General features: G+C 38.9%; 1 protein-coding gene across 1 annotated transcript in view; it reads right to left on the bottom strand.

The window, feature by feature from the left end:
• The window catches only part of GRIA2 (glutamate ionotropic receptor AMPA type subunit 2), a 158490-nt gene that overhangs the window by 49302 nt on the left and 83132 nt on the right, over window positions 1-26056 (bottom strand). Inside the window, exons 4-6 of the mRNA XM_060147078.1 lie at window positions 16776-16972; window positions 10730-10783; window positions 6158-6319 (exon numbers count right to left, since the gene is read on the bottom strand). Coding sequence (XP_060003061.1) covers window positions 6158-6319; window positions 10730-10783; window positions 16776-16972 — 413 coding nt within the window. The remainder of the gene's footprint in view (window positions 1-6157; window positions 6320-10729; window positions 10784-16775; window positions 16973-26056) is intronic.

The following is a 26056-nucleotide window of genomic DNA, read 5'->3' as shown; positions in this document are numbered from 1 at the left end:
GAATTCCTTGACACTGGCAGGCCCGGCAGACACAAGTCAAACTAGGTTCAAACTGTCCACTTGACAAGGTAGAATGGATGGTTACATCTTGCAGGTTGTTGAGACCCCGAGAACCCTGAAAATCCACCTCAAAATAGAAATGTGTGTAAATTAGTTTGGAGATAGTGGCAAATCATCTCTATCATCTGCCTCTTTGTCAACATCTTCTTGAGGAAGGTAAAATGCTCCCTTTAATTGTCCCATTTAAACCCAGGCGCCGCGATGGTTCAGGTCTGATTACTACAGAATTTTCTATTTCATCCCGTAAAATAACACGACTTTTCTGCCACGGCTGAGTAAAAGAACACAGCAGATGCTAAGGGCAGGAATTTAAACCCCATCCTATAGCAATGATAATTACTTATTTTCTTCTTTCTCTGTGACGATATTTTCAAAGGGTTGCCCTAGTTTTCGCTTTATTCCTCTTCATTTCAGCAAATCTCTGTTCTGTGCCTTCTGTGCAAATCCTGGCATGAGACGAGAGACCAAGAAGACAGAAGGAAGGAAGGAGACTGCTTTTCTGAGTCTTGTCTTCCATCCACAAATACCTCTCAGCTGAATTTATATTAATACATTATAAAAGCATGGTTGTGATTTTTGCGATTATTATTTCTAAAGAAATGGAGAGAACTGGGCAACAAATTCATTTATTTCCCCCACCTTAGACCACAACCACCATTCAGACAACTGACAGCCGTTGTCTGCGTTGTTCCTGCATCGCCCTAAAAGCTCTCCTGCCACCAAGTTCTCTTGTCGCCAAGGCAGCCCATTAACTTCCTGTTTCACAACCGTGGTGATGGCTCTCCTCTAGGGGGTCCGTGCTGCTCTCAGAATGAGACTAAACATTCCTTAGTAGGTCAACAAGGCCCTCAAGATCTGCAGCCTGCATATTTATAAGTATTTCTCAGAATTCCCCCCAAACACCCCTGTTCAGCCTCCAGCCTTACAGAAATATTTACATTTTCCTTGCACACCAGACTTTAATTTCTCATTTTCTCTATGGGAAGTTACTGTCCCTTCTTTCTCCTAATACCTACCTCTCCTTCAGGTTTTAAATTCCATATGATTTCCTCAAAGAAGGAAGCCTTTTCTTACGTCTAGAACTGGGGTTAGGGGCCTCTTAAGGGTGCTACCACAGAACTTTTGCTTTCCTCTATCTGTTCATTCAGAAAGTCTTTACTAAACAGCTGCTCTGTGCCAGGCCTTATTCTAGGAGCCTGGGAGCAAACGAAACCAGTGAACAAACAAACACCAACAAAAACTCCCTGCCCAGGTCACTTACTTTCAAGATGGAGAAAACAATTAACAAGGTAATGAATACATTCATTATGAATACAGTAGACTAGGAGCTATTAAAGGGAAACATACGAAAAAGCTGGAGCAGGGAAGGGGGATGGAACACACCCTAATGGGTGGGAGATTGCAAGTTTAAATAGAGAACCTTCTTCTGGGGTCGTTAAGGAGATGGAAACTGAACAAAGAGCTACAGACGGCAGGAGGCTTAGCCTTGCAGATGCTAAGGACAGAAGAGTCCAGAAGAGGACAGAGCCAGTGCAAAGGCTCTGAAGTGAGAACGTGTCTCCCGTGCTTAAAAAATGGCAGAATGATACGTGCACCCCAATGCCTATAGCAGCTCTATTTACAACAGCGAAGACATGGAAACCACCTAAGTGCCCACTGACAGATGACTGGATAAAGAAGATGTGGTACATATATACAATAGAATATTACTCAGCCATAAAAAAGAATGAAATAATGCCATTTGCAGCAACATGGATGGACCTAGAGATTATCATACTAAGTGAAGTAAGTCAGAAAGAGAAGGACAAATACCGTATCATATCACCTATATGTGGAATCTATAAAAAGGGTACAAATGAACTTATTTATAAAATAGAAATATATTCACAGATGTAGAAAACAACTTATGGTTACCAGGCAGTGACAGGAGGGATAAACTGGGAGATTGGGATTGATATATACACACTACTACATATAAAATAGATCACTAGTAAGAACGTGCTGTAGAGCACAGGGAACTCTACTCAATACTCTGTAATGACCTATATGGGAAAAGAACCTAAAAAAGAGTGGATCTATGTATCTGTATAAATGAGTCACTTTTCTGTGCACCTGACACTAACACAACATTGTACATCAGCTATAGTCCAATAAAAATAATAAAAAAAAAAAAGAACTGGCAGAAAGGCCACTGTAGCTGAAGCAGAGGGAGTGAGGGGAGAGCCCGAGAGAGGAAGGTGGAGCACGTAGGGCTTCGTGGTCAGTGGGGTGAGTCTGGCTTGCACTGCTGTGGTATGGATGGCCACAGGGCTGGGGGGCCGGAGAGCAGCAGGGACACAATGTAATTTACATTTTAAAAGGACCACAAGCATGGGAGAGAGAGGGGTCAGTCAGGAGGCAGGGAACCCCGTCTAGGAGATCGTTGCAGTAACCCAGCAGCAGGGCCATGGGGGCTGGATTTAGGGTGGGTGCAGAAGAGGCACAGTGTTTCCTGACAGACTGGACGTGGGCCACCGGGTAAGAGGGGGCTCCGGGACACTTGCAAGTCCTTGGATGAAGGAACAGCTGAAAGGACGGGGTTGCCATCAACTGAGAGGGAAGGGTTGTTGTAGGAATAGTGTTTCAGGGGATGAAGAGGGAGCAGAGGTGGAAATCAGAAGTTGAGAATGCGTTGATATTAACGCGTCCGTAAGACAACTTCCACCAAAGTTAATACAAGGTGATTGCTGGTTTCTAGCCTGAAGACGATCGACCCCTTGAAGACTGGAACTTTGTCTTTTCTCTGACACCTAGAACAGTGACCGCCTGCAGAGTAAAAACTCAGTAAAATGTATAATGAATTGATGAATGAATAAGTGAATACTGCCCCAAATTAGCACATTAGTGAAAGAGAGTCAGATTTTAAGTCTCTAGAGTTATTTTTGGCACAGGATATAAGAATGAAGAAATTTAACATTTGCAATTTATATTCGGTGGTTATTAAAATATGTTAAATATTGAAACACATAAGGTTTACTTGTATTTGTTGAATAAGACTGATTTTAATTAGGAAGCTGTGGAAGGTGTATTAACTTTCAAGGAAGACTAGAAGTTTTAAATAATTATTAATTTAATAGTCCCACAACTTGATATAAATTATATAATTTCCAATGCCTAACCACGGAGAGGATTTGATGTAATGAATTATATTTTTACAGGCTCTCATGCCTATAGCATAAGTTTACGATTTAAATTATCTAGCAACATACCCGGTACAGTCCGTGACCCAAAACACAATGTAAAAAGAGATAACTGCATTCGAGATATTCTCCCTTGGACAGATGATATATGCTTGTTTGTATTAGGAAATGGTATATTGTTCCCTACCTAGTTTTTCTTCCTTTCTTCTGCCCGTGAAACAATCATGACAGAAACAACCATGAAAGTCCTGTCTTGGAATTACTCTTGACACCTGTCGACACCTCACTCCTCCCGATTTCCCTGGACCTGTTACGCTGTAGCATGGCTCACGGGCAAAGCCCTGCTCAGGCGTCCTACCTCAGGAAAGCCTTCCTACCGTACTGTCCTAATCATGTGTAGGAGCTGCCACCGTTTACATGTATCACTCTCTATTATATTTGCTTACGGGCATGTTTGTATCCCCATAAGACTTTGGATTATCAAAGGCAAGAGTCATTCTTTAAAAATATATTGAGTTCCCGGCTGTCTAGTACGTGAGCAATATGACTCCGTGTTAGGATGAACTCCCACCCAGAGGCACATCCTCCACACAGATTTTCAGGACTTTTTATCAAGCTTCAAAGACCATATATCTCCTACCGGCACCTCTGTTTCCAAAGCTGTGCTAAGTGAGTCTTTGTAAATGTTGTTCAATTTTGGGGCCGAGGGTCAAAAAGTGATTGACAGCCTACTTTTTGGGGGGTGGAGGGTGAAGCAGAAAAGAACAGCTTTATTGCTTTGCTGTTCGTGCAGGCTCGTGCCCTGAAAAACTGTGTGTCCCAACCCGGAAGGATTTGGTGAGGAGTTCTACAGCAATGGTTCTAGGGCGGGGTTGCTGATAAGGACCAGGGTGTGTGCAGGGCCTGCGCTCCTTTAATCTGGCCTCCAGGACCTTCCCTGAGTTCCAACCGGTAGGTTCAAACAGCCGCTAATCAGGGAAGGGAGGGGATGCGGAGACAAGGGAGGGGCAGTCAGGAAACAACAGTGTAGCCTTGGGGCAGGGTCCTTGTACTACCTCAAGGGATACACAGAACATGGAAGAGGCTGTGTTTTGTTTTGTTTTGTTTTTAACATCTTTATTGGAGTATAATTGCCTTACAATGGTGGGTTAGTTTCTGCTGTATAACAAAGTGAATCAGCTATACGTATACATATATCCCCATATCCCCTCCCGCTTGCGTCTCCCTCCCTATCCCACTCCTCTAGGTGGTCACAAAGCACTGAACTGATCTCCCTGTGCTATGCGGCATACCATATGCTAACACACATGTATGGAATAATAAAAAAAAAAGTTCTGAAGAACCTGGGGGCAAGAAGGGAATAACGACACAGACCTACTCGCGAGGCTGTGTCTTTAACCTTTTAAACCTATGCTCTTTGCAGCGCCCCACAAGGAAGGGCCACCACGATCTTTCTGAAACTTGTCAGAAGAAACCAAAAGGGAGCCGCTCTGGAGGGAAATGTTACAGCCAGAAGGGAGCAAAGAAAGGTCACCAGCAGAGTGAACTCTGCTGCTAGGTCTTAGCAAAAACGTTAGCAGAATGCATTGCTCTCTTATCCCCTAAATCGCTTGCGCTTTGAGGCATAGCACGTGAACTTTAATAACCATATGCCTTCCGTGAGAAAAGAATCATCTCCTTTCGCTTTCATCCTTCTCACAGCCAGCAGCAGTGGGAGGCTCCACGATGACTAGCAGAGTGTTCAAAGGAATGTCAGTCCCATCTGAGGGTGAATGCCACATGCACGCTCCATCAGAGGACCGCACATCTGGACGCAGGGAAGCCTGCAATCCCAGCGGATGTGGGCCTCAGTCAGACCCCTGCAGAACACAGGAGGAGACAGACACTGATGGGGTCCCCTCCCTTCTAAGCAGCCCTGTTAAATGGTGGCAGGCCCACGGCCCTCAAGCCCTTTATACATGTATCTGTGCTGAATCTCAGTCAAGGTCACCAAACGAGAAGTCACCTACTTTAGAGAAAAACTTAGCTCCGGGCTAAGCTTTAGCATCCTATGGGATGCTTTCCTAAATTTGACGTTGAATTAATAAGATCCATTTACACACCCCAAAGGAGAAAACTTAAAAGTTTCTAATTCTTATCTAGCACCAGTCTCACAACCAGACGCAAATTTAAAGCCAAACAATTTGTGCAGAAAACAACAACATCAACAAAACTTCTCCAGGATGTATGAACATAACTATGAGAGCAACTGAAATGACACTGTCCCTGACTGGTTCTTGCGCAACCTGCACTATAATACACAGATAACACAGATAAACAGATCACACTATACATTTGACAATATTCTGCAGCTTTTATTTTTCATAAACCTAGTCTCAAAAAGTGAACATGATCTCATCTCACTCACTCTTCCTCCCTCTGGTTTTACTCTTATCTCTGCTCTCAATCAGGTGACGAACAGAAGAAAAAGAAACCCCTTCCTATCAACAGCAGAAATATGTCGTATTTGGGGGTAAATATATGCATGTATGTATAGACACAATAAAGTACACTGAATAAACCAGTGAAGACCTCAAGGTGTCCAGACACACAGAGAATAGAAGATGAGTCTGGGTAGCGCTTATTACAGAGCAGTGCATGGCATTTAGCGTTCAAAGTTTCTTTGATTACATAAATCATTATATTTATTTTGTTAATTATGAAAACAAATTGAGACTTTTATCTTCTTCCTAAGGTGTCCCAGAGAACAGGCTACTCACCCACAGTTAGATAGAGATAGAGATGAGGGTGGATAGGGAGGGGGAGGGGAGGGGAGGGGAGGGGGAGGGGAGGGGAGGGGGAGGTGAAAATGGAGATGGAGGTGGAGGTGGGGATAGACATGGTGATGGAGGTAGAAGTAGATCCTGATAGATACGTACCTTAATTGTAGTCGTGTGTGCTCCAGGGTATTCTTTTTCTTCCAGTGTTGACCATCTCTCTATAAACTTAGATACCATGGAGTCATCATAGTCTACTATCTGAAATCCAGAGACGTTTGCACCTCCAAACTGAATTTTTAATAGGTCTCCATCGGTAAATCCCTGGACAGAGAACATATTTATGTCATGCTTTCTATTAAGAACCAAATAGAACTTAACGTTAAGCAAATAGCTCTATACATTGTGGTTTTACAAATTTCAAAGAACTCATGAGGGAGATAAAAAGCCTATAGTAAATGTTTCATGTATTTTAACAGCCAATATTCTTCCCCAGCACCTAGCCTCATCCTGGTCACAGCGGGTCCTTAATCAATGATTGTTTATTGGTCATACTTACATAAAAGTTCTCTGTATTACTGAGAAATCTTCCAAGGATAAGAACTGGGTTTTATTTACTGTATTTACAACAAAGCACCACCAGATACAAACATTAAGCTACTTCTCCAAGAGCTACGACATTGTGTGACGGTTATTTCTATTTAAACTGTCCACTCTCTCAGGTGATACAAAACCTTGTAAATGAGAAGGGAAGGTACCAAATGCTTTGTCATTATTGGAGAACAATTAAGCATTTTCACTTTAAGCATGAAACTTAGTTTCTATAAAATGTATTAAATTTTAAAAAGCCACTTCTACTGCATTGTTAGAATGAATTCAGTCATTACTAAAACTATCATATAGTGTTTCCACTGCTTTCAAATCTTGTGCTGCCATAAATTATATCTCAATTTGGGAGTACATTCTCTGAAAGATGAAATCACAATTTTAAAAAGTCACAATTATAAATATTTTCATCTTATACACTTATTCCTTATTATCACACAGAAGAATTGGAAATATTTTGACCTAAATATGAGAGCCTTTTCTTTGTTGTTGATATTAAAAATATAGTTTAATATTATTTGTGTGGAGAAGGATAATTACGCTGTTATTGGCTCATATTTTTGCTTTTTCTTTTTATCAAATAATGCAAATAGAGGAAAATGTATATAACAAAATTCATAGATTTTCTGTTCTGACCCACGCATGCCTCAGTTAAGCTGCTTCAAAACCATCAATTTCAGTAATTTTTGTTTTTCGTGTATTTACCTCTGTAATTCTGCATGACACATTTTTGCTCTTCTTTCCTAACTTACCCATGTTAGATTTTCTTCTTCAGTTTATACTTGTACCAGATGAGTATGTAAGTCTCATAAGCAAACCATCTATCTCCTCAGCCATTTTAATGTTCACTGTTTTCAGTTAAAATTCTGTTTTTCAGAGCAAAGCCAAATAACGTGTTTGGATTGCACTTTCCTTCTTGAATAGTATTTTATTCTAATGTTAATGATTGCTTCATTGTTTTCACTACTAGAGCTTTCTCTATACCTATTCTTATTTTTTCTCCAGTTGCTCCATGTAAAAATTTTCATGTTTATATGGGTAAAAGTTTTTTCAATTAAAATATTGAAACATATCAAGTCATCTCTCTTTTCCCCTGCCTCCTGGAGCCTTCCACCTTAACGCTGCAATCTGAATGGTTCCTCTTTCGTCTGCTCTGCAATTGTTCTCCTGAAATGCCCCTTCCCCTCTTTTCTGAGTAGCTTCTCTGTATCCTCCACCACTTTTCTCTCCTGTTTTACCCCTTTCTTCAGCTAGAGTCCTCAGTAGTCTCCTGAGACACGTGGAGGTACCTTTTTTGAGACACTGAATGTCTGTAAATACCTTTGTTTTCTCTGACACTTGACTGGTATTTTGGCTGGGTATAGCATTTGAAGTTGAAACCCTGATAATCTGAAGGCATTGTTCTACTGACTTACTGTTTCTACTGAAAAATACAACAGCATTATTTCTAATTATTTTTTGTCTGTGACCTGCGTCATACTCCTTCCGGCTTCCCACCTATCATAAACTTTAAGATCTTCTATTTATCTCTGAAAGTTCATGGTGATATTTTATGAAAGAAGCCTTTTGTCTTTCATTATTGTGTGTACTCAACAGGCAGATTTATGTCATTTAGTATCGGAAATTTTTCTGAGTGTTTCTCTGATAATTTCCTGCCCCTGTTTTCACTATGTCTGTTTAGAAGGTTTATTAATAAGACATTGCAACCCCTAGATTAAACATCTGAGTCCCTCAGTTTTCTCCACATACACCGTTTTCTATTGTATTGTCATTTTGCCACTTAATCTGGAAGATTTTCTCAACTTTACCTTCAAACTCATGTAATTTTACTAGTTATTCTACGAAAAATAAGTTAACTTCCCAGAGCTCCTTCTTGTTCCTTGAATTTTTTTTATAGCAGCCTTTTCTCCTCTTTATGGATAACATATTTTATCTTATTTCTCTGAAGATATTCTTACAATTTGAAGCATTTTTCTCCTGATTCCTGCCTGCCTTGTTTCCGTGTACTTGCTTATTTGTATTGCATCCCTCATGGCAAAGACTCTTTTCTCAAAAGTCTGGTAATGCTTGGCTGTCTAAGAGGAAGATGCCAAAACATTTCTTGGAATTTCTGTGTGCACAGGCTGGGCTGGTTGATGAGTGAACCTCACTGTAAGGCAGTCAGGTGGGCGGATTGCAGGGCTTTTCGTCTGATTCTGAAGGGCTGAAGAAACGAGAATTGGATCCCTTCTGACCGCTTCCTCATCCTTTATCCCCTTTAATGACATATCAGGAACTGAACTATAGCCTGTGTTTGGGGAGCCTAATCTAGCATTCAGCAATTTCTGAAGAAATAAGTCACTAACAGTATCTGAGGATTTTTCTATCTTTTACAACCACCTCCTTTAACACCCATTAGCCACTGGACGTGGAAAAAGGGACATTCCCAACCAAGACTTTGGAAGATGAAAGCCCTTCAACTTTGGATGGCATTCTCCAATTTTAAATGGCACTGAAATTTTCAAGTGCCCTAGAGATTCTCAGAAACTGCAGCACTCTACAGATTCTTTGAATTTACTGATTCACTAGAAATTCCATATGGCGAGGATACCAAGTATTCAGAGAAGGAAAAACACAACTTGAATTCAGATAAAATGTTATGTAGATTTCTCCCTATAGCAGCATGACAGCAGCAAGAACTTGCTTTTATTTTTGAGCCTTTTTACGTTGGTCAACACACGTTTCCTTTTTCACAGCATCTAATATCAACTCTCAAATTGATGACCTCCTTCTGCCATTATTTCTCAATGTCCCAATATAACCTTCTCCATCTGGACATTTTTAAAGATCACAGCTTTCGGTGTGGCTCTGTGCTGTTCATCAATGGCACAGGTCACACAGGGACTGACTGGCCAGGCTGTTCCCTGCACAGAATGTGGTTCTGGAACGCCTGATTACAGAGCTTCACTTATTTTAACTCTCGCTGCTCTGGTCGGGACTCATTTAGGATTTATAAGCCATATTATAAGGGTAAGTTCTAAAAAAATATTATAGTGATGAGCCATTTCATTGCCAAACAGAAATTTTATCTTGAACAACCAACTTCTCTCAATATATGTAGGTTTGAGATTGAATATTCTTTATCACTGGTGCCACTTTCTAGTGAAAACAATATTTATCACTTGTAAGGTTGTGTGGGGTTTTTAAATCTCTCCATGACTACTGGAAATAATGTCTTGTGACATAACAATCTAATATTCCACAAGCGACATCATAAATCCTCATCTGTATAAATAGGAAATTTTCACAGTCCTATGATGCTACTGAGAATACGCTCATTCTCTGCTTTTGTCACTCTTTTAATCACCTTTTTTTCTGAGGCTGGGGAGACGGAGCCCTCAATTGTGCAGAATCATACTTGTTTAAAGAACGTAGACCTTTGCAGCAGGGGAGCCTCAAGCTCACATTGATGCCGATCTAAAAACTGTTTTGAAAAAATAAATTTCTAGTGGTCGCTCTAAATTGCCTTTGATCATACTTAAGAAGGGAGATACAATTAACCACGGGAATGTTTCAGTATAATCTTAATTTGAGGGAATCTCAATGAAAAAGTGATCAGCTATTCAATTTTCATTGTGTTGCTTATACAGTAAGTAGGAAATCAGACATAAATAATACACAATCTATAAATATTCTGGATATTTCCAGGCTTTATTTTGCACCAAGACATATTCTCACAAATGTGCATTTCAAATATTATAGATACTAAGAACTTTAAAGAAATGGGCAAAGGGTAAAGTTTATAAATTACAGTGACAGTGAGAAACAAGGGGAAATGTGGACACTTAAATTTTATATCTTTTTGAAAATTTTCCCTTAGTTAAAATACACCTTTAACACAAAGTTTAAGCTTGTCAACTATTGTTCTATAATTTCTCACATCATTTATAACAATAGGAAATTGATTAGAAAATATGAAATGGAAAGTAAATCTAAAGTGTAACAAATTCAGAAAAATATTGTCACTTCTAATTGATTGATATAATCAAAATATGTTTTTTAAAATACCACTGATAAATGCTGGCCATAAAATTTTTCTGAATTAACAGGCATGTCTATTAAAATAATAAATATCATTAATTCACCTACCAGATTTGCAATGATGTAATGGTACCCTTTAACGTGTTTTCCAATGGTAATAACCTAACAAAGATAAAGAAACAAATGTAAGTAATGTAAATGTAAAATTACTTCTGTTATGACCTGATTCAGAAAATAAATTTTATCTATTGTGTTTCTTGATAATCTATAATGAGTCGTATTTGATAAAATATAATTATCAAATTCAGATAATATTTCTCTCAGAAAAAAGTAACCATACATTTTAGTGCTTTATAAATATTATCTTTCAAGAAGTCAATAACTAAACAAAAGTGATTACCTTGGTTTCGTTAATAGTGAAAATAAGGTTTCAATATTTTAAGAAATGTGAAATCGAAAACGTGTTGAATCCCTAATAAGTCATAATTTTATTCCTACAAAAGCTATTTTTTTTCTTTTCAGTGAAACATAGACAGCTGAACCCAGCATCTGAGATTTTATATTCACAATCTACATTCAAAGATAAACACAGAGTTTATAGCAGTACATGGGTTTTAAAAGAATATTAATAAGCATACAACAGAATTGTTATATAGATCTATAAAATAAAATTCCAATCTTAAGAATCTTGAAATAGTCTAGTTCAAATGAACATTGTTATTTCTGGTTTAAGGCAGCCAAATGTCAGAGAAGCTAATTTCTCTCCACAAATCTAAGTCAAAAATCATGGCACAAGTAGTCATTTGGCAATGCTCCCGACAGTTTTGGACATTATTGCATCACCTGGACTCTTCACTGATCTCTATCGCTTATAAAGGGAAGTAGGTAAAATGGACACGCTGCAGTCCTGGTACTGAGATACTCAAATGTAGTTTCTATTTTTAAGAAAATAGTCACACTAACGGAAAGCATTAACTGTTATTAAAAATGGAAAAGGTTAGATCCCCTCCCTTACTGTTTTGGTGGCTTCCCATTGCTTTTATTAGCGTAATGTACGAAATCCTTCACATACTGTGAAGTTCAGGCCCACCTTCTCACTCTCTATTCTAGAGCCACATGGCCCTCTTTTTGTTTCTTTGTGCAAAAAGAGCTTCTTTCCATCACCTCAGGGCTTTCATAGATCCTGTTTCCTCTGCTTGGAAAGCTCCCTCCACACCATACCCTTTGTCTCTTAAGGCACAGTGAATCTCAGCCCAGTGTTACCTCCTAGAAGACTTCCCTCCTTCATCCCAGGCAAAGTCAGATGCTCCAAAGCAACACATTCAGTCAAAGAGCAAGGGGAGGGCCAGATCCTAGAGGGATTCCACCATACGTTGCTTTGATAGTCTAGCATGGTCACAAATTTGGAAGGCAGTTAGCCTTATCTTATTTTTTAACATATTTTTTTGTAACACAACTAAATTGCCTTTTCCAAGAAAATGAATACTCTGTGTTGAAGGGAGAATTTTGAAGAAAGATGTCCTCCTGAATGAAAAATATATTAATTAGCATCAGCTGAACTGAGACGGTCATGCCCCTCATATTTCCTACTGGCATCTGTTGATTGTGCTTATTGGTCATTCTACTTTCATAATCGTGCATGTTTTCCTTCTGGGAATTCAGAAAAAACACAGTATTAATGGTGCTACCAGAAGTAGAAGTAGTTGAGTTTAGTGTTCATTGAGAAAAAGGAGAAATATGAAGAATGGTCTAGCCTTACTTCTCTCTAAGAATTAGTATCAGTCATACCATCATATCTTTGTTTTATGGAGCCATTAGTATTGCATTAACAGTAGTAAATTTATGTTAATTTCTAAGTGTTTTTGATGTCTGAGTCCTTTACCCACCTAATCACAACTAGAAATAAGTGTCTCTAAAGTTTTATTGAATGATAAAATACTCATAGACTAACAGCGTTTAATTATATTTCTAACTTTAAGCAATGATGAATATAAAGTTTCATCTCATCTCCATTCTCTTGACAGAGTGAGTAAGTCAATAGTGTTTCCTTTTCTTGAAATGTACCTCAACCCCACTTTCTGCCTGGTAAACTCTATTCCTTGAAGGCCTACCATGATCTCCCAATCGAAATTATTTTTTCTGCAATTTTTTTTCTCATAACATCCTGTTCTGTTCATTCATAGTATTACCATTACTATAACTGCATATTAATGTAACTATGAAACATCATGGCTATTCACCTTGATGGGCATGCCTGTTTTGTTTAACACTACATCTTGGATCTCCTGCAGTGCCTGTCTGGTAAGTATCAGACACTCAGGGAAATTCACTGAACAAACAACTGGAGGAATCCAAGCCAGCCAGCCAAGTGGTACCCATGTGTGACCCATTCATACATCTTCCCACCCCTGTTAAGACAGGTACTTCCTCCTGCATGCTCTTAGACCACATTGCATTACAACTTGTAATACTGCAGTGTTTATTGTGTGTGCACATTTTCCTTCCCCTTTAAACAATGAATTCGGAAGGTAAAGTCAAGACCCTTACCTTTCTTGGCATCCCTCATTCCAGATACATACAATGTCCTCAATAAATCCACACACTCACATAATACATTCAAATAAAATATATGTGCAAAATACTGTGTACATTTTGAATGGATGTCCATATGGACATTTATTTAATCACGATCATATATTTGCTACAAAAAATTTCATTCCGGGCTTCCCTGGTGGCGCAGTGGTTGAGAGTCCGCCTGCCGATGCAGGGGACACGGGTTCGTGCCCCGGTCTGGGAGGATCCCACATGCTGCGGAGCGGCCGGGCCCATGAGCCATGGCCGCTGGGCCTGCACGTCCGGAGCTTGTGCTCCACAATGGGAGAGGCCACAACAGTGAGAGGCCCCCATACAGAAAAAGAAAGAAAAAAAATTTCATTCCATGAAATAATGCCATTTGCAGCAACATGGATGGACCTAGAGATTATCATACAAAGTGAAGCAAGTCAGACAGAGAAAGACAAATATCGTATAATATCACTTATATGTGGAATCTAAAATATGACACAAATGAACGTATCTATGAAACAGAAACAGACTCATAGACATAGAGAACAGACTTATGGTTACCAAGCGGGAGAAGGGGTTAGGGGAGGGAAGGACTGAGAGTTTGGGATTAGCAGATGCAAACTATTGTATAAAGAATGGATAAACAAGGTCCTACTGTATATCACAGGGAACTATATTCAATATCCTGTGATAAATCATAATGGAAAAGAATATAAAAAAGAATGTATATATGTGTGTCTGCATATATATATATGTGTATATATATATATATATATATATATCTGAGTCACTTTGCAGTACAGAAGAAATTAACACAACATTGTAAATCAACTATGCTTCAATAAAATAAATTTTTAAAAAATTCCATTCCACTCATGCAGCTTAATATCATCAAAACAAGCAACCCAATCAAAAAATGGGCAGAAGACCTAAATAGACATTTCTCCAAAGAAGACATACAGATGGCCACGAGGCACGTGAAAAGATGTCCACCATTGTTAATTATCAGAGAAATGCAAATCAAAACTACAATGAGGTATCACCTCATGCCAGTGAGAATGGCCATTATCAAAAAATTTACAAACAATAAATGCTGGAGAGGGTGTGGAGAAAAGGGAACCCTCCTGCACTGTTGGTGGGAATGTAAATTGATACAGCCACTATGGAGAACAGTATGGAAATTCCTTAAAAAACTAAAAATAGAACTACCATATGACCCAGCAATCCCACTACTGGGCATATACCCTGAGAAAACCATAATTCAAAAAGAGTCATGTACCACAATGTTCACTGCAGCACTGTTTACAATAGCCAGGACATGCAAGCAACCTAAGTGTCCATCGACAGATGAATGGATAAAGATGTGGCACATATACACAATGCAATATTACTCAGCCATGAAAAGAAACAAAATTGAGTTATTTGTAGTGAGGTGGATGGACCTAGAGTCTGTCATACAGAGTGAGGTAAGTCAGAAAGAGAAAAACAAATACCATATGCTAACACATATATATGGAATCTAAAAAAAAAAAAAAAATGGTACTGATGAACCTAGTTGCAGGGCAGAAATAAAGAGGTAGACCTAGAGAATGGACTTGATGACATGGGGTGGGAGGGCGAAGCTGGGGCAAAATGAGAGTAGCATCGACATATACGACCGAATGTAAAATATTTAGCTAGTGGGAAGCAGCCGCATAGCACAGGGAGATCAGCTCGGTGCTTTGTGAGCACCTAGAGGTGTGGGATAGGGAGGGTGGGAGGGAGACACAAGAGGGAGGGGATATGGGGACATGTGTATGCATGTGGCTGATTCGCTTTGTTGTACAACAGAAACTAACACAGTATTGTGAAGCAATTATACTCCAATAAAGATCTATTAAAAAAGTAAAATGGATAACCAACAAAGACCTACTGTATAGTACAGGGACCTCTGCTCAGTGTTATGTAACAACCTAAATGGGAAAATTATTTGAAAAACAATAGATACATGTATATACATAACTGAATCACTTTGCTGTACACCTGAAACTATCACAACATTTCTAATCAACTATACTCCAATATAAAATAAAAAGTTTAAAAAAAAGATTAAAAAAAAATTCCATTCCATATCGTCCCAGTTTCTTTTGTAGTTTCTCTCTTCTAGTTTTGGAAATAATTATTTTCATATAGGCTTTCAGCAACTTGTATTATGATGAGTCATGAATACCTAAATTTTTAAAACAAAGACTAAGAACTATTATCAAAATTCAGTTTTAAAGAGAACCTCCTCTGAAATTCAAATGAGTTGTTAGGCTCCCATTTGAACAGAGGCCTTCGGGTTAAAGACAATCCCAGCTTCCTCTCCGGAGACAAGAATCAAGACTGTTCTACTGAAATGTTGACCTCTCTGATATAAAACATTTAGTTTGTTGTCATAACAAGCTAGTTTTATTCAGTTATTCAATATTTCATGAGAGATCCATTTTGTATATCTTAGGCCCTGTATTATTCTATAACAATTAAGGGTTCATCAAGGTTTATGTTTGCAAAATGCTTTGTTTTACAGATTAGTGAATCTAATTTTCTCCTCAAAGCCTAAGAAGGGCCAAGATATGCATACTTAATTGTGTAGTTTTCCTCCAATCCTATATTATTCCAAGGAATAATTTTATATACATACATTTGTGTACGTAAGTGACATACATTAACATATATATAATTATTCCAAGGAAAATATTATAAATGTACATTTTCAGCTGGAAAAGAAGCAGAAACCAGTGGAGGAGGCCTTAGGCAGTAAATCCTGATGCTTTTTAGCACCAGCTCTGGTCACCTACCCTACCTGCATAACATAGTGGATTTTATTTCTATCGTGTGGAAATCACTTCATGGCCGTCCCATCCTGAAAGATCTTAAAAGGAAGCAAGGTGATGTGGTGAGCACAGATATCTCTGGTATCATATTATTCTTTAAAATAATGCAAATTAATACATCTAGTTTACTTTTCAAGCAGCAAGGACTGCATATATTACTCCTACATATTTTTTTCATAGATTAATAGTTTCACAGTGACACAAAACCTACCTACTTAGGAGGAAAAAAATTACTTCTTGGAAAAATAAATACATGCTTTTTCTGAAGACCGAAATCCACTCAGACAACAATCCAGATTTAGCACACCACACTATATCCTAATGTTTGAAGTACTCCACGTCTTGCCGAAGAATCCATGAATTACTCACTTTTCCCTTAGGACCCAGACTTATTTTCACTTCATGCCTGCCCATTTCTTTCTCTCTTAACAGCTCAAAAGAACTGAATTTTAAATTTCCACTTCAAAATTTAGGACAACACGATAGACCACACGATCAGGACCTGTATATTGCATACAGGTAATGGTTCGTGTGACATGCCAGCACTACTGGGGACGCCCTGCTCTTGCTGAGTGAAGCCAGGGAGAAGGTCACCGCTGATCCTTGCAGGGTCCTCCACGGGCCCTGAGGAAACAACCTGCTGCTCAAGCAGCGCCCCCGAAACGCTCCCTGCAAACGCCGAGGCTGCACGCACGCGCTCGATTGGGCGCCCTAGGAAACAGGCAGGAGCCCACCTGGTCCACGATGTCGTTGACTTTGTCCCGCTCACAGTCCAGGATGACCCGCCGCTCCTTCTTTAGCTCCAGATCCTGGAAGAGCGAGCGGTAGGTCTCATCTTTCTTGTCATTGTTGATGTTCCCCACGTTGATAGCAGTCACTTGCCACTTCTTTTCGGCAGCGGAATCCAGCACCGCCTGCAGGGTGGACAAGCCTAGGAAAGCAGAGAGACAGGGGGGCTGACGGCAAGGCTCGACTAACGGAGAAGCGCGCTGCGAAACTGACACGCATCTGGAAGGCTGCTACGTTTCTGCAACGAAGGGATGCTGACGCCTCTAAAGAGCGACAGCTATGATCCTTAGCAACACCCGCTCGTTGCCACTTCGCATCAAGAGCTCTTTCCTCTACCTGGGAACACTGTACCCTCTTCATGCGGGCTTCTCAGCTGTTTTCTTTTGGACATTACCAAAGTGTGGTGCTTTAATACCTCTGGGGTTTGGGGGGTTTTGTTTGTTTGGCCACACCGTGCAGCTTGAGGGATGTTGGTTCCCCAACCAGGAATTGACCCCGTGCCCTCCGCAGTGAAAACGCCCAGTCCTAACAACTGGACCGCCAGGAAATTCCCTACCTCTGGTTTTAATGAAATCAAAGGACATCCATTCTGTCTTGTATAGAATAGAAAAAAATATTTATATATGACACACTATCATTTCACATTATTATCCTGAAGACGGTGAGTCTATTTTCAGTGAGATGAATCTAGGTGGGTCTATGCGAGTCTGAAAACCAGTCATCTCTGAAGCTGCTCGATTTCCTCCTATCGTTTTCTGGTCGGCAGTTGTTGTTATTTATTTATTTTTTTCCCTCAGCCTCTGTTATATCATTTTTGTTACTGGGACTAATCCTGTAGAAATTAAATGTTCACCTATTAACCACATGGTAGCAGTTAGTTTTCTAGTACACATTGGTTACACTTACTTAACTTCCCAAATGTGAGACCACTTTACTCGTCATTAGTAACTTTGTTTATAGCATCATACGACTTAGGTCATATCGAAAATTGTATTTTTGTTTTTAATTGGTCACACATTGCCTCATATGTAGGATTGGGAGGGAAAACAACTTGGGAACATCTTTCCTAAAGTTAATGCTGCAGTTTAGCACTTGGAAAGCTAGTATATAGACTTCTCTTCCATGTCACTTCAACTCTTCACAGCCAACCCAAATTCATCATTTCTATGAAGAGCTTAATGAACAACAAAAATCAAGGCTCCTAAAAGAATTCAGGACTCATCACATCATCTTCTTTATTGCAGAAAGACAAGAATATTGGACCCTTTTTACCCATAAGATCTGGGGTTTCCCTAATGTGAACACATGACTCTAGAAGCTTAATTCATGTTCTGAACTTTATTGAAATCTATTTACGACAGCAAAAAATATGCGTATTCTAAATGTTGTTGAAAATTACCTGAGCCTGGAAAATATCATTAAAATTCTCATTGATTCCATATTGCCAAGGGTATATAAGATGAGCCTAGAGCACCTTGTGGCCCCCCAAAGCAGGAAGCTCTCCAAAACTATCAGCCTCGTGTCAAAAGACCCAGGAGCAAATTTGATGAGAATCACTTTAAACAGAGATGACGCACTTGGAATAGCAATAAAAATAACAACTGCAAAAGGCTTAAATACATACATTTTCTAATCCATAGATTAGTAATGACATTTAAGAAAAATATTTGATTGCCTTTGATGGATGCTAAGGGGCCAAGCTATTATTCTGAAAACTGGTAAATAAAGGTAAAGAAACAAGCATTTTCCCACCTTTCCTATATGAACTCTACTCAGGGTAGTAGTTCATTAAGGGACGGGTTTTTGGAAAAACTCCAGCTAATAAATGATGAACGAATATAGATTCAGAATTACAACCAATCTTGTAACACCTTGTGAATTAATGACTCAAGGCAAGAATCGTTAACTGCTGCTAACAAAACAAAAAGAGAGATGCGTAGAAGTTACGTGCCTTCAAATGGGGATACTCAACACCACCTATGAAATATTCATGCCAAGAAGTGAACGTGAATCTCAGCAAGGATCTAGATCTAATTACCCTTTTATAACGAATATATGGCACAGAGTAATATGTTAATCAAAGTCCAGACTGTGGGAAGCTCTACATTACCTTATAAAAGCCTAAAGAGATATGTTAACCAACTGGATATGTGGACCTCACTTTTATCCTGATTCAAACAAACTATGAAAAAAAAAATAGATGATGCTAGTAATGAATTACTGTTAACTTGTCTATATATGATAATGATATTGTAGTTATATTTAAACCAAGAGAATTGTTCTTTCAAAATATAAACTGAAATATTTACAGCTGAAATAACAGGATGTCAGTTATTTGCCTCAAAATAATGGTCAGGGGCTTCCCTGGTGAGGCAGTGGTTGAGAATCTGCCTGCCAATACAGGGGACACGGGTTCGAGCCCTGGTCTGGGAGGATCCCACATGCCGCAGAGCAACTAGGCCCGTGAGCCCCAACTACTGAGCCTGCGGGTCTGGAGCCTGTGCTCCACAACAAGAGAGGCCGCAATAGTGAGAGGCCCGCACACCACGATGAAGAGTGGCCCCCGCTTGCCGCGACTAGAGAAAGCCCTCGCACAGAAACGAAGACCCAACACAGCCAAAAATAAAATAAATAAATTTTTAAAAATAAATAAATAATAATAATTGTCAGGAGCAGGATAGAGATAAAGCAAGTTTCCTCTTACCCTTCACTAATAAAGCTGGCTTAAGTGTCCTTTCAGGTCTTCTTCAGGACACATTATTCTGTCCGTGTTGTTATTTTAAATATTTCATAATGAAAATTGAAAATAATTTACTTTTATTTCAAACTGAAAAGTTGAACGATAAATTAAACTTGAAATGAATTTTGTGGGGTTTTTTTGGGCAAAACAACAAAATTAGTTTCCTCCATCCAGTCTTGTAACAAAAAATACAGGGTACTCAAGAATTACTCAAGGGATAACTTAAACAGAGACCACATGCCATTGTAAAAAATCTATTAATGATAAAACTTCTTTTAAAAACTTCACAGATCACCTATGATTTCCATTCACTGTAAGTAAATTAAATCCTTCCAGGATGCATTCCAAGTCCTTTTCCCGTTTTTCATCATCAGTGAAGACAGAACCAAAGTTGATCATCATGATCGACGCAACAGCTATCAACGTGCTTGAGAACACTTATTAAGTTTATTCAGTTTTTTTTCCAAGTAGGAAAAAAAGCTAATTTTCTAAACCTTTTTCACTGTCAAAGGTCCTACTTTGCCACATTCCAGTCATGATGCGACTCTTCCTTGTCACCTCTTTAAAACAACACATCCATGGGTGGTGTTCTACATACTACATATTACCATACAGCACTTATACGTGAGCTTCCTTTCTTCCAGGTAATCAATCATTTCATGTTGCTTTCATTTAACTATGAACTTAACCACATACCAAGTTAAAGTTTCAAGTGGTGATGCTCTTGACATTCTGTCCTATCCTTTAACACATATAACAAGAAATTTTAAATATAAATGCCAATGTATAAATGAATCTCAAGTGATATTTCTAAACTTAACATGTGTTGGCAGTTCACCTTGTCCAAAATATGGAGAGGATATATATACATAAAATCAATAAAAATGCATTTAAAGAAATAGCTGATTCAAACTCATCCATTTTATGTATCAAAAAATAACTCACAGTTGGTGTGGATTCTGTTATGAAAACTCTTAGAATTAATATTTTGTAACCTATGAAACCTAAAAAAAAATACATCCATTTATTAAGATGCTAAACTGCCCAAGTGGTACGTAATCAGACGATGAATTTAGTTTCATCAGAAGACACTGAATACTATTCAGTTATCTCCTAAGGACAGCCAGAAATAATTCACCAACCATGGCATGATCTGTCTCACATTTTGAAGAGACTGCCGTCCCATGCTTATTAATCAATATTCTCCGATTTGTTTTATTTTTGGAAGTAGCAACGGACTCTCTCAAATACTTTCTCAACTTGATCTGCCCCTTTCCTATAACTAAGAGTTTTCTATTATGTCTGGTTAGTTTAAAATTAATAGATCATTTTAAAATTTAAAAAAATCACTGAAAATGCACATCACAAATAGTAGGGTGAAATTAAATTATTCATACACAACACAAACTGATGCTCTTAGCCTCTTGGTAACATATTCCAATTAGGAGAGAAAGTATTACCTCTTCCCCTTCCACACAAACTAGCCTAGAAGTATCTTTATAAATACACTCATCCCTTAATTCAGAATATAAACTTGTATGGACACTGGGAATTCTATGTAAGTATTGGTTTGTTTAAAAACATTAGTAGCTGGTTATTCAACTCTAATATCTGTACCACTAAATCAGGACATTTAAATCCTGGTTTAATTTCTTATTACTTTATTGCTTATGACAAAGAGAACTTGAGATATACCGTTGTTCATCTACAAATAGAAAAAAAAATTGGAAAATTAACTGCTCTTTCTAAGAAATATATTTAAAATATATTCTGAAAAACCTCAAGAAGGGCTTCCCTGGTGGCGCAGTGGTTGAGAGTCCACCTGCCGTTGCAGGGGACGCGGGTTTGCGCCCCGGTCCGGGAAGATCCCACATGCCGCGGAGTGGCTGGGCCCGTGAGCCATGGCCGCTGAGCCTGCGCATCCGGAGCCTGTGCTCCACAACGGGAGAGGCCACAACAGTGAGAGGCCCGCGTACCGCAAAAGAAAAAAAAAAAAATCCTCAAGAATATGACAGGAGTATAAAATTCAGTTCTACACTCTACTAAATGCTCAGACTTCTGGATAAAATAAAGACTAGCTAAAGTACTGCTACTTACTTCTGTATTATGTTACTTCTTCGAGTGCCTCATTGTTGCTGGACTAGTTACAGCTGTACACCCTATTTATAAGCTGACACTCTCCCTCAAACTCTCTCCAAGAACCATCAGTAGTTTGCAGTCGCATCTTAAGCTACTGCTCCTAAGCCTGTGACAAAATTACAGAAAAACCTTCAGCCCTGAAACAGGTGGAGTCTAAATGCCTCAGTTTGCACATTAATAGGTGGAATTAAAAGTGACTACTGCATATAGGTATATTTCACTCAGACCATGTCTTCCTTCTTGAAAATATTTTTTGTTCCATTTAAAATTCACAGCCCTTATTCATCTTTCAGGCACAGAAATTAATACTTTATGATCACTAAATCACAGCAGCACGTCTAGGCCAGATTAGATTAACATATATTTCCCTCACTGACTTTCTCAGGAATATCATAAAAGCAATTTATAATCTGGAAGCATTTTTATGCTAGGCATGATGCCTTTTTTGAACTGGAATCCATGTGCCTTTCCCTCAGGGGACAAATAGTGTGGTTCAAAGTTAAAACCGAGTTATAAAAGCATTAGTTCTGGTTTTACCAACTGTCTACAGAAATGTATGACCTTACCTTATGAACATTGATGCAATAAATAAAAACCACATTTTGATTAAGTCCTGGTTCAAATGTAGTACATGTGAATCCAAAGACAAACCTATATTGAATGCAGTAACATAGGCAACCCCATGACTCTATATCTCCAAGGTGTTGAAGATCCGTCTACCTACTCTCCCTGCCATCTACCTCCTCTCTCCGGAACTTTTAGGAAGGGTGTTGGAGTATCCATTGAGGAGTGCCAGGCTGCGGCCACATGACTTGGATAAAGAGAAGACACCAGCATTCCTAAAGGGTCACACAGCACCAGGTGAACAGTTTCAGCAATCCTCTCACCGGTAAACTTGAAATAGTCAAAAGCCTATACAAAGATCAGGATGCATCCATGTCTTCCCTTGTCTACAAGTGGGATGTAGTCTCCTGGACTTGCTGCTCGGCCTTTGGATGGATAGCTGGAATCAGGAAAGGTTTCACTGGCAGTCCTAGTTAAAAGCAGTGCAAAGAAGCAGCATAGAAAAACTGTGTCCTTTTCATCTAGCTTGTATTCAGTGCAGAATGTTGGACAGCCATTCTCATGCTTGGGCTAGTCAAAAGAACATCAATTCATATATTTAGAAATTAAATGTTAACAGCATGTTTACCTGATCTAGACTCTCAGAAAATTAAAGATTATTAAAAACAAATCCTTATGGTCAAGGACCTGGAAAGAGTGCCATATCAAAAACAGACAAAACTCTTTGAAATTGAGGCACATGGAGACATAACTTGAAAGATCAAATCATGGAGCCTATTTTTCAAAGCGCTCATAATATAGTAAGGGCACAGATTCATTCTCAAGTCGTGTAACACAAAAACAAGGAGGTACTTCCTTAAAGTGTAAGAGAAGTGGGTTAAGGACCATAGGGGGAAAAAAACAGTTCATGTGGTAAATGTATGAATAAACATTTTAAAATGTGATATGACAGCAAAGCTATAACAACTGTAATCAGTAAGAAAAAATCAGAGCGCAAACATGCCATTTCCACGAGTCAAGTAAAACATTACATAAGGGTCTTCTGCCAGTATTTTGAGTCTTACACATTTATCTCTGAAAATAGATTCAGATGAAAAGCCAGTGTGATACTCTTCATATTAAAACATGAGTATCCATTTGAAAATATCTTGAAAATGTATCCATAATGTCAGTTCTGGCTTTAATATATAATTACTTAATGTTATCACTGTAATGTTGACCTCTCCACAGATGCACTTGAACTCAAATCAATTTGTATAATTTAATGATTGGAGATTATCGCATCATTTCAATTTCATTTAATATTCATAAAGTGTTAATAAAATCATTAAAGATGTGTCAGGTTCTTTTCACAAGTACGTAAGTCCATCCATCATCATCCAATCCATAGCGACACTGAAGTGTGTCCCTAAAGTGAAAACACCACCTTGCACCTAGTCAAAGAGTAGAGAGAACTCACCTCTGATCCTTCAATTTAGCAAGCAAGATCCAGGTTCTAATATCACCTCAAACTTAAAATACACAGATGCTCAACTCATTCAGTTATTAATGCTCTTTATTGACATCAACTCTGTGCTAGCATTATCTTAAGCGCTGTATGTACAGTTAGGTGTAGTGGGTACTGCCAGGGCATTGCCTTCCTGGGCTTAGAGCCAGACCTTAAATTAAAAGAATAAAGCTTAGTCTGTGTGATTAAAACAGTCCCTAGAATATACTGGGAGCTCACTTCTTGGGTGAAAGAATGAACATCAATATTAATTATAACTTGTGATAAGTACTATGTAGGGAAAGAAAAGATTGCTTTGAGAGAAGATAACAATACGAAATGCACCTCTGCGGGAATGTTATATAAACTAAGACCTGAAGGAGAAAAATTTAGAAGTCTGTGCAGAGATTCAAGGTGAAAGAATTTGGCACACCTGAGAAAGTAAAAGAATATTCGTGAGATGGGTTTAGCCTAGTGAGTGAGAAAGGCAGTGGTATAAGTGGGCAGGAACCAGATACTACAACACCTTATAGTCATGTTAAGAAATTTCAGTTTTATCCTCATTATAACGAGAAGCCACTGAGGTATTTTAAGCAAAGGAGCAATGTGGTCAATAAAGCATTTAAAAGTATTCAAAAAATAGAGCTACCGTATGATCCTGCAATCCCACCCAGAGGAAACCATAATTTGAAAAGATACACACACCTCAATATCCATTGCAGCACTATTTACAATATGCAGGACATGGAAGCAACCTAAATGTCCATCAACAGAAAAATGGATAGAGAGGATGTGGTACATATACACAATGGAATATTACTCAGCCCTAAAAAAGAATAAAATAATGCCATTTGCAGCAACACGGATGGACCTAGAGATTATCATATTCAGCAAAGTAAGTCAGACGAAGAAAGACAAATATATGCTATCACTTGTATGTGGAATCTGAAAAGATGATACAAATGTACTTATTTACAAAACAGAAACAGACTCACAGACATAGAAAACAAACTTATGGTCACCAAAGGGGAAAGGTGGAGGGGAGGGATAAATTAGGAGTTTGGGGTTAACATGTACACACTACTATATATAAGATAGATAAACAACAAGGACCTACTATATAGCACGGGGAACTCTACTCAATACCTTGTAATAACCTATAATGGAAAAGAATCTGAAAAAGAATGGATATATGTATATTATAACTGAATCACTTTGCTGTACACCTGAAACTAACACAACATTGTAAGTCAACTATACCCCCATATAAAGCAAAATTAAATTAAAAATAAATAAATGCATTCAAAACTTCTGGCTCCTTTACGGAAAGTGGATTGAAGAGAAACAAGTACAGAAATGGAAGGATGAAGGATGAACACATGGGGCTGTCCTGGCCTGGAGTCATGACAATGAAACAGAAGAGCGGCTAGAAGTAAAAGACGTTTAGATGGTAGAAATCCTATGAAGAGGAGACAAGAGTTAAGGAGGACGTAGCAGAGGGCAAGAGGAAGATGATGATAAGCCCTGTATCTCATTTATCAGAAGGATGGTCAGAGGGCCATCCAGCACACCGGAATCCGTATTTACTCTCAGCTGTTCTGTGTTTGAGTTGTTCACTCCCCATGTGTACAGCAAGGCTCTCCCTTGTCAGAGCAGCGGGAAAGTTGTTGGCAGTCTTTCTTCTCAGTGTCTATAGTTCTGACTGGCTTTTCCACGGAGCCTTTTCATTCTCAGGACTGGAGGCCGGGACAGGGAATCAGACACCAGGCTGGAGCATGCTAGGCTGTGATTGCTGTAGCCAATGTCTCCAGACTGATCGTGGCAGAGGGCTGGCAGCTGGCTCCCCGCTTGGCCGCCCTCGCAGGTAAGCAAGGTGCCTTCTCCTGGTAGAAAGAGGCTTCTGGTTTTCACTTGAACATTTAAAGCAAGTTGCTTTGTGGACGGGCTGGTATCTATTAGGTACTCTGGCAATGGTGGTTGTCAATACTTTTGCGTCTGTGGGTGGATACTCTCTCGAGAAAAATCATCTACGTACATGTGCACAAAATGTTCATTCGATGTTACAAAGTACACAGACCCACTGAAGCTGAATCACAGCCCCAGGAATGGTTAGAAATATCTGAAATTCTATGACACGTAAGTCAATCAGGTCCGCTAATACCAAACTTCACCACAAATGATGCGGGAAACACAAAGGAAGGACCCTTACCCCTGAAATAAAAACTAGTAAAATGAGGCAAGACTCTATCTAATCCAAAGCGTCTCCTCGTAAATAGCTGTAGAAGAGCTGTGACAAA

Source organism: Lagenorhynchus albirostris, chromosome 4 (assembly GCF_949774975.1).
Source record: "Lagenorhynchus albirostris chromosome 4, mLagAlb1.1, whole genome shotgun sequence".
In the NCBI taxonomy this organism is placed as follows: Eukaryota; Metazoa; Chordata; class Mammalia; order Artiodactyla; family Delphinidae; genus Lagenorhynchus; species Lagenorhynchus albirostris.
Note: the sequence above shows the minus strand (reverse complement) of the source record. Positions and strands in the feature narration are given on the sequence as shown.